At 38.7% G+C, this 15,603-nt stretch overlaps 2 protein-coding genes across 3 annotated transcripts in view; one reads left to right on the top strand and one right to left on the bottom strand.

The window, feature by feature from the left end:
* The window catches only part of ALDH1L2 (aldehyde dehydrogenase 1 family member L2), a 34,137-nt gene extending 23,440 nt beyond the window's left edge, over nucleotides 1-10,697 (top strand). For both annotated transcript variants that reach the window (XM_083859771.1, XM_083859772.1), the window contains 11 exons: nucleotides 2,512-2,662; nucleotides 3,412-3,482; nucleotides 3,587-3,692; nucleotides 4,041-4,128; nucleotides 4,826-4,919; nucleotides 5,187-5,283; nucleotides 5,798-5,896; nucleotides 6,596-6,761; nucleotides 7,329-7,434; nucleotides 8,411-8,610; nucleotides 9,588-10,697. In XM_083859771.1, the coding sequence (XP_083715897.1) occupies nucleotides 2,512-2,662; nucleotides 3,412-3,482; nucleotides 3,587-3,692; nucleotides 4,041-4,128; nucleotides 4,826-4,919; nucleotides 5,187-5,283; nucleotides 5,798-5,896; nucleotides 6,596-6,761; nucleotides 7,329-7,434; nucleotides 8,411-8,610; nucleotides 9,588-9,643 (1,234 nt within the window). In that variant the 3' untranslated portion in view covers nucleotides 9,644-10,697. The remainder of the gene's footprint in view (nucleotides 1-2,511; nucleotides 2,663-3,411; nucleotides 3,483-3,586; nucleotides 3,693-4,040; nucleotides 4,129-4,825; nucleotides 4,920-5,186; nucleotides 5,284-5,797; nucleotides 5,897-6,595; nucleotides 6,762-7,328; nucleotides 7,435-8,410; nucleotides 8,611-9,587) is intronic.
* Nucleotides 10,698-10,848: 151 nt separating this feature from the next.
* On the bottom strand, nucleotides 10,849-15,226 carry NOPCHAP1 (NOP protein chaperone 1). The gene is made up of 4 exons (XM_083859781.1): nucleotides 15,138-15,226; nucleotides 14,381-14,467; nucleotides 13,241-13,377; nucleotides 10,849-12,065 (listed from the first exon to the last, which is right to left on the bottom strand). The coding sequence occupies exons 1-4, from the start codon at nucleotides 15,205-15,207 to the stop codon at nucleotides 11,880-11,882; spliced, it is 480 nt and encodes a 159-aa protein (XP_083715907.1). The 5' UTR covers nucleotides 15,208-15,226; the 3' UTR covers nucleotides 10,849-11,879.
* Nucleotides 15,227-15,603: the final 377 nt, after the last annotated feature.

The raw sequence follows: 15,603 nt of genomic DNA, 5'->3' as shown, positions 1-15,603 counted from the left end.
CTTATCCAAATGAACCAGAAAACCTCAGAAGAAAATTTATACCCATGTTACCAGACTAAGTGGAGCCACCCACAAAATAAATCTATTAGATAAGATGATTTGGGATACTTAGATCAAAAAAGAATATTTGATTAACATCTCCTGAATATTCAACACAGCACTCCTTAAAGATAGAAGTCCTAAAAGGGTGAAGGGGGCTACGGGCAGTGCTGGTGTGCGTATCTTTCTCTGGTCCGCCCCGTGTTCGGCTGGACCACCTGCTAGCTCTCATACGCCTCAACAGAACCGTTGTGTGAGTTCTTGGCTCTGCAGCACCTTTACCTTCGCTGTCACGGCTGTGGTTTGAAAGAGGGGAAACTCTCGAGGCTCCGGGAACAGAGGTTTTATTCGGGGATCACAGGGGAAGCCCCTGGCCCCAGGCCCGGTGCCTCAGGAGAGAGACCTCGAACCTGGGCTGCAGGGAGTTTTTGTCCAAAACAATTTGGGGTGTGGATACAAGTTATAAACCAATAAAACAAAGCAAGGTGGCAAATGCCAACTGAATTACATAAACACTAACAAATCAAGATAAATTGGGGAGGGGTCCCTGAGGGATCCACCAACCACTGGTCGAACCTTCGGACCTTGGAGATAATTGATGGACGGGGCGGGGGGGTGGGGTGGGGAAGATACATTGGAGAGGATGGGTAGGGATTCATCCCAGGGAGGGACCAATGGGAGACAGTCTCTGGGCAGAGACCTGGGTTGTCTTGGAAACTCTTATCCACTTCTGATAAGAACATTCCAGGATAGGGGGCCCACTTAAGGTGGCTAAAAAACTACACTAAAGTTACAATTAAAAACTATACTAAACTCATAACTAAAACCTATAAAACAATTCCAGCACCCCCACAGGGCAGACCTTGTGCCAAGCCCCCTCAGCTGAGAAGCTTGGCTTATTCTGTCTCCTAATTTGTCTATTTTAAAAAAAAATTTATTAAACTTATAAATTTGTAAAAAAGAGTGGAACTAGTTTTTCACAAGCATGAATGCCTTTGCTCATGTCTACAATTTGAACACTCCATTCCCCCCTACTTTTTTCATGAATCACAGGGAGATTTCAGGGTATTACAGTCCATTTCCATGGCCTTACTAAAAGAATTTCAGCCCAAGACTAAGGCATCTTCTCATTCTCTTTCCATCTGGGATTTGACTCTCTATAGTGACCTTGGCACCTTCATGTTGTTTCTCTACGTGTCTTTATTCTGTCCTTTTCTCTCACTTGAGAGAGGATCGATGTTTTGCAAGTTTTATCTGTGCAATGAAAGAATTAATATCTTGCGTGGGGCCTGGGGATGGTCATGGTGGTTTCTGCTGGGCAGTGGCCAAAGCAGTCATGATGACAGATTTCAGGCCGTGCTGGGGGCTGTACCAGGATCTCAGGGGACCGCATGCCTGGTCACTGGCCTCCGTTTCATTCAATTTCAGCTGAGGGCTGATGGCTTCCCCTCCTCCTACCTGAAAGTTTCTGGTAAAACTCGGCAGTGGCAGAATTCCAGAGAACCTGCGGGCCAGTCTGGCTGTGCTCGGGGCGGGGGGCCTGGCCCGGCCCCACCAGGCCTGCAGGCCACAGGGCAGAGCCCCTGCCGGCGCCCTCTTACCTGTTCAAGGCCCATAAGCAAGAGAGCTTCCCCCACGTTTGTTCATTTTTAACATGTGCGTTCACAGAGGCATGTTCAGCTTTCTAGTGGTTTAACAAAGTATCAGTATTCAAAACTAGCCACTGATTGGTTTTGTCAGGCAAGGAGGAAACTGCTCTTAGCTTCTCTTAGAAAATCACTTCCATGATTGGCTTCTTCCCTGCTCACCAAAAGTCAATTAATACAAAACCAGCACACTGGGTCTCCAAGATATGCTTAAAACAGGTATTAAAGCCCTTTCCCCCCCACATTTCCCAGAATTTACATAATGGAAAAAATTTCATGTTTCACACCCAGTTTTGAATACTCTATACAAGATCTCAAATGCACTTTTTTAAGCTGTTAAAATCACATGGGAGCATTGATTATATGTCTGAGTATCAAATCACAGAACAAAGCTGAAGAGAAACATTAATGCATGTTAGACAATGCGAAGTACTGAATGTGAAAATTCATTGATGCAAACAGACCTGGTCAGGGGACCACTAAACTAATAGTAGTGCCTCAAGTACAGGTACCAATCTGTGCAGATGTATTTTTGAGACAGTTTGATAGTTATTATCAATTTAGTAATGCTGCAGTCCTACACCTCAAGTGAGTTTGCACAGTTCATGTCTTCATTCATTCGCTACTACAGCCAGTGTGAAGACATTGCAGACTAATGGGCAATTGTTCAATCCCTTACTGATGTTAAGGAGCCGTGGCTTCACTTCCAATTTTAGCCGGAATGCTATTTTGATTATGCTTCTTTGCCACACCTAATATAATTTTAGGCTGTCAGTGGCTAGATATCATTTCCTTTTGATGTGGATTTTTAACATTTCTATTAAAGACTTGCAGACCTGATGGAAGAATATCAAGAAGAGTTAGCGACAATAGAGTCTATTGACTCAGGAGCTGTCTACACTTTAGCTCTGAAGACTCATATTGGAATGTCTGTGCAAACATTCAGATACTTTGCTGGATGGTGTGACAAAATTCAGGTAAGTGGATATGTAAAGGAAATTATCAATGGTAGTGCTTCTTCTCTACACTTCTTTTTTGTTGTTATTCTTCTGAAAAAGTGCCAGAAAGCAGTAAAAGGAAAAAGTAACTGAAAAATCAAAAACTAAAGCAAAATTAGAATTTTACCTAGAATGGGTCTCCCTGTCAATACAAAAGGATAGTCCACCTCCAGCTGGAGAATATGGATTTAGAATGTATGTCTAAATATCTAAGAAATCAGCTGAGGTATCACAGTGGGTATACTTGCTTGATCAGCTCTTGATTACTCATGGGACAGAATATCGCTGTTCTCATCATGCAGGTAAGTGCAGAGACTTGTGTTTTGCTACAGTCTGACCAAGGGTAGTGAGTTTGCTTGATGGCACAGCCTGTGGCATATGTACAGGAGCATTTCCTCCAGTGTCTTTAAGACTAATCAAGAGTATAATCCGGCTTTTTTTTTGTTCATCAGACCCTCGCTTTATGTTCTCCCATACTTTTTTTTATCTATGCTGTTATTTCATCCAGCTGACAATCAGGACTTGATTCAAATATCCATAGCAAGAAATCATACATTAGAAGCATCTGTGCTTCTTTCCTGATGCAAAAGTGCTTGTGGTTTTGAAACCTATTCTATAGCTTTCTGAAACATACTTACATGGAAAATGTATTTGTAATAAAAATTATAAATTTAAATTACAATCAAAATGATAAAAGTATGAAGATTTGTCCCTCCTCTGTCTTTTAGGGTGCTACAATTCCAATTAACCAGGCCCGGCCAAACCATAATCTAACATTCACCAAGAAAGAGCCAATCGGGTAAGTATCATTTTTTCTTCTTAGTGACAGCCTTGACATGCAGAAAAGCCATAGAAAAGCTGCCATCAAATATGTAATCTTTCCCTGTTTTTCCCTACCTGAAGTGTCTGTGCAATTATTATCCCCTGGAATTACCCACTGATGATGCTTGCATGGAAGAGTGCAGCGTGCTTGGCTGCAGGCAATACCCTTGTACTCAAACCAGCTCAGGTAAGAGCAAAAAGAAATTTACAGATAGGCCAGATGCCCCTGTTCAGGCAAAATGATTTAGGCAATATAGCAGATTTCACCCATAGGTTGACTGTGTCATATATTTGAAAGTGTGTTTGTAATAACGCAAACAGCCATGGTGATACAAAGTATTGATTGACTCCAATTCTGCTCTGGTGCTAATCTCATTTTCAAAAATAAATTATTTTCCATGAGAAGCCATCACTTCTAATTTGTCAATACTGTAAGAATGTGAATATTGTATCAAAACTAAGATGTATGGAATGTAAAAGGTATCATCATGCATTTGATTAAAATAGGAGACCTAATCTAAATGTTTCTACTTAGGTCACACCTCTGACTTCTTTGAAGTTTGCAGAACTCTCAGCTAAAGCCGGATTTCCTAAGGGTGTTATAAATATTCTGCCTGGTTCAGGTAAAGCTTCAACTCATCTTTTTTCTAGGAGAGGTCATGCTAGAACTGGTGAACTTCTTCATTTTGTTGAAGATCTATTACATAGGTATGTTCATAGGTACTAGGCTTGCATCTTTTCATGCAGCAATTTCACTTTCCAGAAGAGAATTGGAAAAATCTGGCTTTAGTTAATGGTAGGAGCTGTCAGCCTACACCATTTACAAGCTCACACAATTGACATGAATACTCTAGAAAAGAACCTATTGAAGAGAAACATGTTTCTCTTGATTGTAATGCTTCAATTTTTTTCCTAATTATATCATCAGGTCATGAACTAGAGCTCTGAGACTTAGAGCAAACTGATAAAATGCATATTCATAGTCCACACTGTATTGCCTGATGTCACCATTTTCCTCCTTCCCCTAAAGGAAGAAAAGTGACAAAGTAATTGTATGAGTCAGGCTTGGTTACAAATTAGATTATTCCACCTACAGTGGAACATTCAGAAGATCTTTAGTCCAGACAGATGGGAGAATTTGGAGGCACTAATGGGCTCCGAGTTTTTTGTAGTTATAGGAATAAATCTGCAAATATAAATAAGAATGTGATATTGTATTTGATTTGTGGTGTAAGCTCCTTCTATGTTGCAGTGCTGCTACTGGAGTAGTAAAAATTGTCCGTGTACCATCCAGTTACACTGCTTTCCTCACCCTGATAGGTGGCTTAGTGGGACAGCACCTCTCTGAACATCCAGATGTTCGCAAAGTTGGATTCACTGGTTCAACACCAACTGGTAAACAGATCATGAAGAGGTACTCTCAGCAAAAGATTCATAAATAAACTCTGCTTAGTCTGGTTCTGAAGTATCTTACTAGATATATTGTGCATGTAGCAGTAATGAAAAAGCAAAACTACACCTGCTTGTTTACCACTATATAGAATTCTACTAAGTCACTACTGGACAATAGAGATTTATACATTTTCATTAGTTATAATTCAAAGCAAATAATGGAAAAAGATATTAAAATTGGATTTATATGATTAATTTGGGTTTATATGAGTATTTTTATTTTTTACAGTGCAGCTGCTAACCTGAAGAAAGTTTCTCTCGAACTTGGTGGCAAATCACCACTGATCATATTCAGTGACTGTGAACTTGACAGAGCTGTAAAAATGGTGATGTTAATTTGAAGTAAAATTTATTCGAAGCATTTGTGGTACATCCTCACAGTATTGCAATATTCTTCTTGACTTGCCAAAAAAAATATCAGGGATCCTTTGAATGAAAAACCTTGAGATCTTTTAGAAAACAGACTCAGATAATTCTTCATGCCAGCAAAATTTAAGTGTTCATGCTGCCCCAAAAAGGCAGTACTACAAGAAATATACATTAGAAATTACAACAAAACAAAGAATTGAGCTCCCTACTGCCATATAGTTTTTAGTTCATAATCAATCAATCAAGCAGTCATTTGTAAATTATCAATCAAAATAATTCACCTTCCCTACCAGCCATATTACGTTCAAAGTTCATAAATAACACATTGCATTGGTGATATCCTTTTACATAAAGCATTAAACTTCTGGGGTTAAACATTAAACAAACACAGCATGCAACCTAAGGGAACAGAATGGAAGGGAGATTGAACAAAATGCATATAAATATTAATGGGGTTTTTTTTCTGATCAGGGTATGGGAGCAGTATATTTCAACAAAGGAGAAAACTGCATTGCCGCTGGCAGGCTGTTCGTGGAAGAATCAATTCATGATGAGTTTGTTACAAAAGTGGTAAGACATTCAAGGACTAAAGTTTAGGCATATGTTTTACTCTGACAGAAGGATCCACTAGTTTTATAGACGCTTGTGTTTCTTATTTTCAATTGCTTAATTTCTCATTATTCCTTATGATAGACAGTGCTGCTTTTCAGGAACCTCTTACAGGGTTAAAAGGAAGCACTGAAGGGAGGTATTTGCACCAGTAATGCACAAATAAGTGACAGTTAAATAGATATTGTACCTTCCAGGATAGTTCATATTTGACTAGTAAAATAAGATTACAAATAATTACTGAGCTCAGGTCAATGTGATTAAAGAATGCGTCTGTAAAGTTAAAATAAAAAGGAATATTGGAAACATAGCTAGTATAATACAAAGGTCACTATTAAAAATCCAATAGTCTCCATGCTGTGCCACTGGAGAATTCATTTATTTTGCTTAAGAACAGGAAATCACTGTCTTAAGTCATTTACCACTGATAATAGTTAATATTTCACATGAACAAAGCATCAAAAACTTTCAGAAGTAATTAGAGATTATGAAACAAAAGAAAAAGTGTCATTTTTAAAAGGGAGAAGCATTATATATAAGAATGCAGTAATTTCTTAGGTTCAGTCTTCAGAGCACTAAAAAATGCAGCATTCCAAATTTCTGGTCACTTTAACAATACTGCTGTGTTATGTAACTTCATTTAAATTGGGTAACCCATAGGTTGAAGAAATAAAAAAGATGAAAATTGGTGACCCACTTGACAGATCTACAGATCATGGTCCACAAAATCACAAGGCACATTTGGAAAAGCTGCTGCAATACTGTGAAACTGGAGTAAAAGAAGGAGCCACTCTAGTGTATGGAGGAAGACAAGTACGTAGACCAGGTAAAATATTTTCCAGAAGTATTTAGAACTTTTACACTTTATGCAAGAACTGTCACAATTGTCTCAGCTGTATTTTGTGGAGTTGCAGTATCACGGGAACAGTACCAGGTAAGCTCACAACACCATAGCGCTTTCAAGTCTCATATTATGAGAAGCTGTGCAAATGAAGTATGAGATACTACAATTTATTTTGATATTACAATCCATCTTCTTTTTGGGTATCAAGAAAAACACTGGCCTCTGTGATTTGCTGTAACCTTGTGTTCCTGCTGTCAGGGTACAGGGTCTTCCCCCAGGGAGTCACCTGGCTGTGGCACACAGACTTTCCAGCTTGGCAGGGAACAAACAGCACATGTTGTCACTGATCAACATAGGCCATTCTTTTACCCTTTTGTCTGCCATTTCTCTTGAACTGCATGCATTTCCATTCATACTTCATTCATATCTATTTTCTATTTCAAGTTGCAAGTTATTATGACCTCAAAGTATGCGACAGAAATGGCCTGAATGACAGCAAACCCTTAAGCACTTTTACCATGCTCAAATGCTGCTCTATCCTCTCCTTAGGTTTCTACATGGAACCCACTGTATTCACAGATGTTGAAGACCATATGTATATTGCCCAGGAAGAATCCTTTGGTCCTGTGATGGTCATCTCTAAATTTAAAAATGGGTATGTTCTCCTCTTGTTACTGTTAGAAACTTTATTTTCCCATTTTCACCCTAAGTGAAGAAGTGACAGCATATACAGTATTTTGTTAAATCTTGTTAGACCAATCTGAATACCTAGTAGTATTCAGTGAAATGTTTTAGTGAAGTTTGTGTGGTAATTGCAACAGTTTGATCAAATTACAAAATGTGTATTTTTCCCAGTGGAATTACTTATTTTTCCTGTTACAGAAGACTGCAGTGTTGTGTATTGTGTAACACTGACGCATTACTCTCTATATTTTGTAAACTGTCATTTCTAATATCTTTCATTCCAGATCATTAAAATTATTTAACATATAGATGAGATTAAAACCCTACATGGAAACTTAACATAAATATTTCTATCAGGTTTCATCTTCTACAATTTGATAATAAAGTTAAGAACCAGCCATGTAGATAACCATCTACATATGGATTCACATCCATAAATTCTGCAGTCTTAAGGGACTTTTTAAAGTTTTAAACTCGTATTGATTCTTGAAGCTGTATGGAGATGAGACACAGATGGAAAAGAGCACTCTGGAAATGGTCTGAAAAGTTGTGTCTTGATAACAGTTTAAATTCTGGCTTTTATTCTGCATTAACTTGTAAAGCTGGACAAAAGTTAAGCAAACTGATTCATCATCTTCTGCCATGCTCTGCTTTACAGGCATTTTTATATTGCTCTAATTCCCAAGTTGTACAGTAGGAACATTTCCTGTGGTATTTCTCAGTGTAGATATCAACCTTTGAAATGTGAGTTTATGAGCTTCACAAACTTGAAGCAAGGGTGTGAATTTCCACGGATCTGTCAGATTGACACACAGATTTTTCCTTAATAAGTCATCTTTTAAAAAGCTCACTGGAGAAGAAAGGCCATGTCAATCACACTGAAGGTGGAAGGTTGCTAACACTTGGTTTTTTACCTAGTTGTAGTTAAATAATTTTTTCTCCCATAGGGATGTTGATGGAGTATTGCGACGGGCAAATGCCACGGAATATGGGTTAGCTTCAGGAGTTTTCACAAAAGACATAAACAAAGCTCTCTACATCAGTGAAAAGTTAGAAGCTGGGACAGTTTTTATTAACACATACAACAAAACTGATGTGGCAGCACCATTTGGTGGATTTAAGCTGTCTGGCTTTGGGAAAGATTTAGGTAAGTTGTTCCCTTCCCTCATTTCTTGTCTCAGAGACCTAATCAATGAAAAAGCAATGCCTGAGTACAGTGTATCTAGTAAAACATGAGCTATGGGTGCATTTCCTGCATCTCCTACATTCCTTCAATTACAGTAATCCATTTCCTCTCCTTCCCTAAATATTCCCACTTCAATACCTCCCATTTAGCCTTTCCTGTACATTTGCTAAATAACACAAAATATTCCTCTCCAACTGCTCTGAGCGCAAACAAATAAACTACAGCTTGTCCAGAGCTCTGTGTAGGCTACAAAAGGCTGTCAAGTAACAGTATTATTGGCCCAAATATTCTTTCCCTTAGAGAAAATTCTAATTTAGATCTCTCCTGTAAGTAAGAGCATGGGAAACTTTTTTATACCTTAAAATGTCACCAACATTTGCCAACAGCCACAGAAAAAGATGCATTAAAATGTTTTCTTTTCAAAACAACTTTTTAGAAAAGTGAAGTCCACTCTGTCAAAGAAGCTTCAGGAGTCTGGACAGATCAAGTTTCATGGCAGAAAAAAAAAAGGAAAACCAAATTTAATTCACACAACAGATGTTTTGGAATCTCCTAAGACATTTCCTGAAATCAAAATGAGTGACGGTGTCAGGGAAAAAAAGATTACTTATTTTCACACAGCTTGTCTACATATGACCTTTAATAGAGGAGAAGCAAAGTTCATAAATTCAACTATGGGCCCCCTGTGGCCATCTAAAGACTGCTGCTGCTTGGGAAGCTGCTTGATAAATTTCAGTTCCTTTTTCTTCCACATCTGTTTGGTCTAGTCTCTTGTCAAACCAGTTCTGTAAATCACAGTGGGAAGGTAATTAGTTTTCATTGTTCCTTAAGGACTCAAATATTGGCTACAGTGTTTCAATTTTTTTTCTTAATAATAGTTACAGTCTGACAAAATTATTTAGCTGTTGTTCTAACAGGTAAATATTGTGCTTGTACAGGTGAAGAAGCTCTTCATGAATATCTCAGAACCAAAGCCATCACTGTGGAGTATTGAAGTAAAAGCTTCACTTGGGAAGTAGATTTTCAGCAGAGTTTGAATCTTGATTACACAAAGCACTCGATACCACACCTAGGCATATGCTGTCTGCAGTGGTACAACCGAAAAAACCCCAAAATACTCATTCCATGGTTAAATTTCTATAAATTAGGTCTGAATTTTCATCTGACAGACAATGGCTTTTGGAAATCACCCTGAAGTTATTTAAATGATGTAGCAGCAACAGCTGGTAGCACAATTTCCCCAAGATTACGGTTCAGTTTCTTTTTTTAAAAATAGAACTGAAGAATAAGTTCTCACATACCTACTTCATATTTCTGTGACATAATGTTTACATGATCATTTTAAATCCTTAGTCATTAGGCTTCTAAAGTTGAACTAAAATATACTAATTATGCCATTTTTGCTATAAACCAGTTCAGGTTCTACAGTAGCAAATAAACACTCTGATCTGGTGACTTTTCAGCAGTACAGGAAACCTTTGTGCCATAAGAAGTAAATCAATGCAAGGAAGTGCACTTACTATGATCTTTGTATAGTACATACAGAGTTCAATATTGGTGTTAAACTATGCATATCAAGCTAAAGGTACTGAGAATATTTTCTACCTTTTTGTTGATACAGAATGTGTGATCTGCCTGCAAATTTGAAAGGTGGTTACCTTAACAGATTAAAATCACTTTTTGTGTCTGTGCACATAGACTGTAATCACTGTTTCATACTGCATGATTATTACTTTGTACTTCACACTTTTGGGTTCTTTTTAATCTGTGGGAAAATCCCTTGTAAAATGACCAAGGTCAGATGTTGGCTTTCAAACTTTTTTCAGTTTGGAAGAAATTTTCTATAGATTGAGACCTTATTTAACTAAGCCTGTTAAGACTCCTTGCTCTTAGAATGCTTTGTCTATCTGTGGGCTGCTATAAAAGGTAGCAGTCTGATTCTTTGATCTTCATCCTTCCCCTTCACTAAAATATTCCATGGTTTAATCAGTAAATTATGTTGCCATCTTATATTTAGGCCACACTGTAAAAGAAAGACCAGAATCCTTGTTATTCCTTACCACAAATACTACAGAAACAGGTATTAAAACTAGAACTTTAAGTAGAGGATTCAAAATAAATTCTATAAATAACTGCAGGTTTCAAGTCATGAAAGTTTAATAATTGAGCAAATACAGTATAGAAAATTTTACTTTAATGGTGTAGAAAATACAAAGTTCCTTTAAGAAACAATGACATCCCAGGAGCATGACAGATATTTCTGAAATGCAAACTGATCTATGAAGTAACTGTGATAGCCCAAACCATTTTATTTGATCAATTTGAGGTAAGCATGAATGGGACACACTTTCACTGATTCTGGTTTCACAGTTGTGTCAAGCCAACTTAAGTACAGGCCAGCTGAAAATTTACCTTTTCATCCTTCGGTCAGTGACAGCTGTTAACAAAATGGAGGTTGGAAACATGGCAGGGAAATTGAGGGATAAGAAGTGTAACTTAAAGCTATCATAACACCCCAGAGGCAGCCTTGATCCTTTGAGTATGGAGGGTGTTGGCACCACAGCCACACAGGTTTCCCACATGAGCCTGTAACTTCCCCATGCTGGTGTGAAGGTCAGTGCAGACACACAGGGTAAGTAACCCTTTGCTGAAGTCCCTGGCCATGGCTGTCCTTACCCAGGCTGGCTCAGCTTGGAATGGGCTTGGCCACGGCTCCGATATTCAGCAGCCACCGTCATGAATGCAATGTAGACATACCTCTGAGGTACTAAAGATCATGTTTAATATTGAAGAGAGTGTACATAACACTTCACAGGACATGGACTATAAAAAACAAAGCTTTTTTTTTTTTTTTCCTTGTTAACTCTTTCTTGCCTTTGAAGCAAAAACTTCTATCTTCCTATTAAAAAAAAAAAGTCTTTCTTCAACAAAGCAACAAAACAAGAATTTTTAACTTTCAAGTGCCCTTTACTCTAGCTGTTTTCTTTGTGTAATCTACTAAAGTAGATTTCCCCGTTATTTGATGAATCAAATCACACTTAATCCTTCAGAAATCCAGCCTTCCACAGTCATGAGTGGATCCTGAGTTCTCCACCATGTAAACTATAGCATTTCACAGGATCCTGAGAGATGCTACACTTAGAAGCAAAGTGTTTTTAAGGGCCAACGCCTCAAAGTGAGAAAACATGACTTGGTTGGTTTGGTTTTTTTTAAAGTAAAATAAAATGGATTTACTCATTTGCTTTGCTGTCCAAAATTTCTATTTTGCCCTTTTCTCCCTTTTGTTTGGGAAACTTAATGTTGTCTACTGTCACTTCATCAGTTACAGAGCCATCATCATAAGATTCCAAATCATCATCTGATGTCAGCAGCTCTTCATCTGTATCAGAATCACTCAGTTCAACTACAGCCACATTCTGAAAAAAAAAATATCATGGTTAACACATTATATATACTACATATATTTGTACACGCACACACACTACAGCACTTTTATCACTGGAGTAAAACTAAGGTAAACACATTAAACAGCCTACTACCATAAGAAAACCACTATCACAATAAAAAAGACTTTTGGGTTTTCCTAGGATTATGATGATCATGAAGATTCCTAAATATTTAAATCGCAATTTTTATGGGCATATAGCAAATCTAAGGCCATATTTGTATCATTATCAAAGAAAGAACAGAGTGAATAGCTGAACTCAGATTGTCTAAATCAGATATTTAAATTGATGAGCAGCAGGTATCAAAACTACTTTTCAGTAAAAAATTCAAATGAAGTAATTTAGTGCATAAGGTGCCATGACAAATATATAAACACATATAGATATATATCTATTAATATAGTTCATATTTTATATGTTATAGTATTCAGAGCACTGCAACTACTCTAAAACAGCAAGCAGTTTAAACCACCAGGATAGTTTTTGAAGGGATCTCATATATCCATATACAGAGCCATATTTTTTGAGGTCTTCTTAGCCAGAAGGCATTTAGCTGGATCATGCACCTGTATCACCTTCATAATAAAGTTTTCTTATGTAACCATGTGGCTGCAGCCCTCCAGTTAAAACCAGAAAGAAAATATTTATGTGACTGTAAATGAATAGACAAATACCAGCAACAGAGAATCACAACAACACAAAAAACATTTCTAAACCCAAGATCTAGTTATTCCTAAAAATACCAACAGAGCAGAGCTGAAAGCCTCTTACACTAAGCCTTCTGTTATGCCTTATTAGGCCTTATATTGTCCAGTTTCTAAACCAAATCACCTAGGAGACATTTAAAATACAGTTTGTGACTTTTGATTCAGAGTTGTTGATTCAAAAGCATGTCTTATTCTGTTTTTAAACTACTTTATCCCCAGTGATTAAATTCTGCAAGTACGAAAACCAGGATGTAAATTTCAACTAAATAACCATCTTTATTATAGCTATGTTTCAAATCAGCAGATCACAGACTATGGTAAAGACTTCACAGAAAATGGTAAAGACTTCACTTTATCTATCATATTGCTCATTCTAAGATCAGAGAGTTATTTTAGTCCCATCTCAATTGATACTTAAGTTAAAAAAAATGTATTTACCATTTCTATAACTTTTTCTGTTTCACTGTCTAGATGTTCAATATCAAACTGATGAGCAGGTGCTGTTACCATTTTTTTTTTGAGCTCATCATTTGCCTGGGCCATCCGTGGTAAAAAGCTCTGTACTCTGTCCAAGACTGAAAAGAAACAATTATCACATTATATATATAAAGTCAAAGAGATACTCATTAGTGTTGACATTTATACCTCAGATATGAGCCCTTAAACAGATTCTATTTCAACTATAATTTCCAGCTGTCTACAAAAATTCAGTATAGACTGAAGGTCTCAAAGAAGATGGAAAAATTTGCTGTAGCAGGTGTCATGATAGAATAATGAAAGGTCAACATAATTAACAAAAGAAACACTGAAATTAAGATGGTGGGAGAGAGATGGAAGCTCCAGGTTGAAGTATAAAGCACTTATCCTCTACAGCTTCACAAGGGACTTCACAAGGATTTTAATGTAATCAATGGAATTAGGAGAATCACACTCATATCCCTTGCATGGAGGAAGACAATATTTTCACCTCCAGAATTTCTTCAACTAAAAGAAGAAAATTTCTTCATCTGCTCCACACATGCAGATGAGCCTAACACTAATTTTCTCTCTTTAAGAAGAGGTACTATTCCAGGTGAGCTCTGCAAAATCCAACACTTATAATCTACATTTGAAACACTGTCATCTTTGTAGACACTTTTATCCAACAAAGAATTTGATGTAACAATCTTTTTAAATTTCAGCTCAATCACAAAACAAAAAATAAAGTAATTTTACAGGAGTCCTTTTTAAATTAAATGTTTTTATACAATAAATATATCATACAAAGAAATTACTTCCAAAAAGAGACAAGAAGCCAACGCAATAACTCCATACTGGGAAAGAACAATCTGTCTCTAAAACTTAGAGCTGTAATGCCTTGCATTGCAAAATCTAATTCTGACTCACCAGTGGGATATAGAACAATAAAGGGAGGAGGACTTACCACCTGCAGACACTGAACACAAAAAGCACTTTTCAAGTGCTTTCCTTGAAAAGGCTTCCCTTTACCTTTCCAAGGAAAGCCCCGAAGCAAAAGTTTTGTTACAAATGTTACCTATTATTTGACACAGTTCCAGGGACAAGCTGCTCCTTACTTACCACTGCTCCTTGGTACCTTAACAGTCTGTAAAGTTGTGGCCTTCTTGCTGCTAAATTTTGAATTAATAAGCAAAATGTCTTCCAGCCCTGCAAACAAACGAGTATTGAACTGTTTAAGCTGACAAATTCCCCGTAATTGTTATCTGCTTTTGCTGCTCTTGGAAGAAATACTGGGCTACATGGACCAGGGGTCTCATCCTGCAGGTCACCTCTCACACACTCCTTAAGATTAAGCTAAAGATCCTTAAGCTGTTTTTGGCCTAAAGTTTGATTGAGAATTATAATGCACAGAAAAACAACCTCTAATTCCTCCCAGCAAGGCACGGTGAGGTGGGAGCTGAGGCGTGCCAGTCGCGCTGATTTAAACCCCGGTCCCCATGTTCTCCGCCAACTGTGGGCAGCAGCAGCGCCGTAAAACCCAAACCGTCGGCGAATTCGGCATTAATTATCCTCATTAATCTTTATGACCGCAAATAGAGCCATCCGCCCGGTATCATTAATTAAAAAGAAGAGTTCTGTCTTTTAAACTTTTTTATTTGGTCTCACAAAACCGTCGTTACTACTGCCCGTAGTTTAAAGTGGACTTCCCCGCTTAATTACTTCGCATTACCATAGCCCTGCCCGGGAAAGCAGCTCTGCAATACACGCGGGATGCAACCACGAGTGGGTCACCAGCAGCCCGACGAGCTGGGGCTCCCTGACCGAGCTGCCTGACCGAGCCGAGCCCCCACTGGCTGGACACCGATGCCGGACTTACCTGGCCGACGCCCCACATCCAGCAGCTCCCGAGCCGCTGCCGGTCCCGCCGCACCGCCGGACCCCGCCATGCGCCCGCCCGCACGGAAGTAGAGCGGCTCGCGCGCTCGGCGGCGGCGCGCCCCCTGCCGGGCGGGAGGGCCACCGGCACCGCCGCCCGCGCCCGTGCGCGACAGAGGGAACAGCGCGCCGCGGAGATCGTCATGGAACGGGCTGAACCTTCTGAAATCCAACAGGGGCAAATGTACCGAGGTCAGTGCTGTCCTGGGCTGCATTAGGAAGGGCACTACCCGCAGGTCGAGGCTGGTGGTCCTGCTTCTTTGCTCAGCCCTAGTGAGGTACACCTGGAGTGTTCTCAGGACAAGAGGGACGTGGAGCTCCCGCAGCACGTCCAGCGGAGGCAACAACGATGATTAAGGCACTGAAGCTTCTCTTTAAGAGGAAAGGCTGAGGGAGCTGGAGGCGGT

This window comes from Zosterops lateralis (assembly GCF_965231275.1).
Source record: "Zosterops lateralis genome assembly, chromosome: 4".
NCBI classification, from domain to species: Eukaryota; Metazoa; Chordata; class Aves; order Passeriformes; family Zosteropidae; genus Zosterops; species Zosterops lateralis.
Note: the sequence above shows the minus strand (reverse complement) of the source record. Positions and strands in the feature narration are given on the sequence as shown.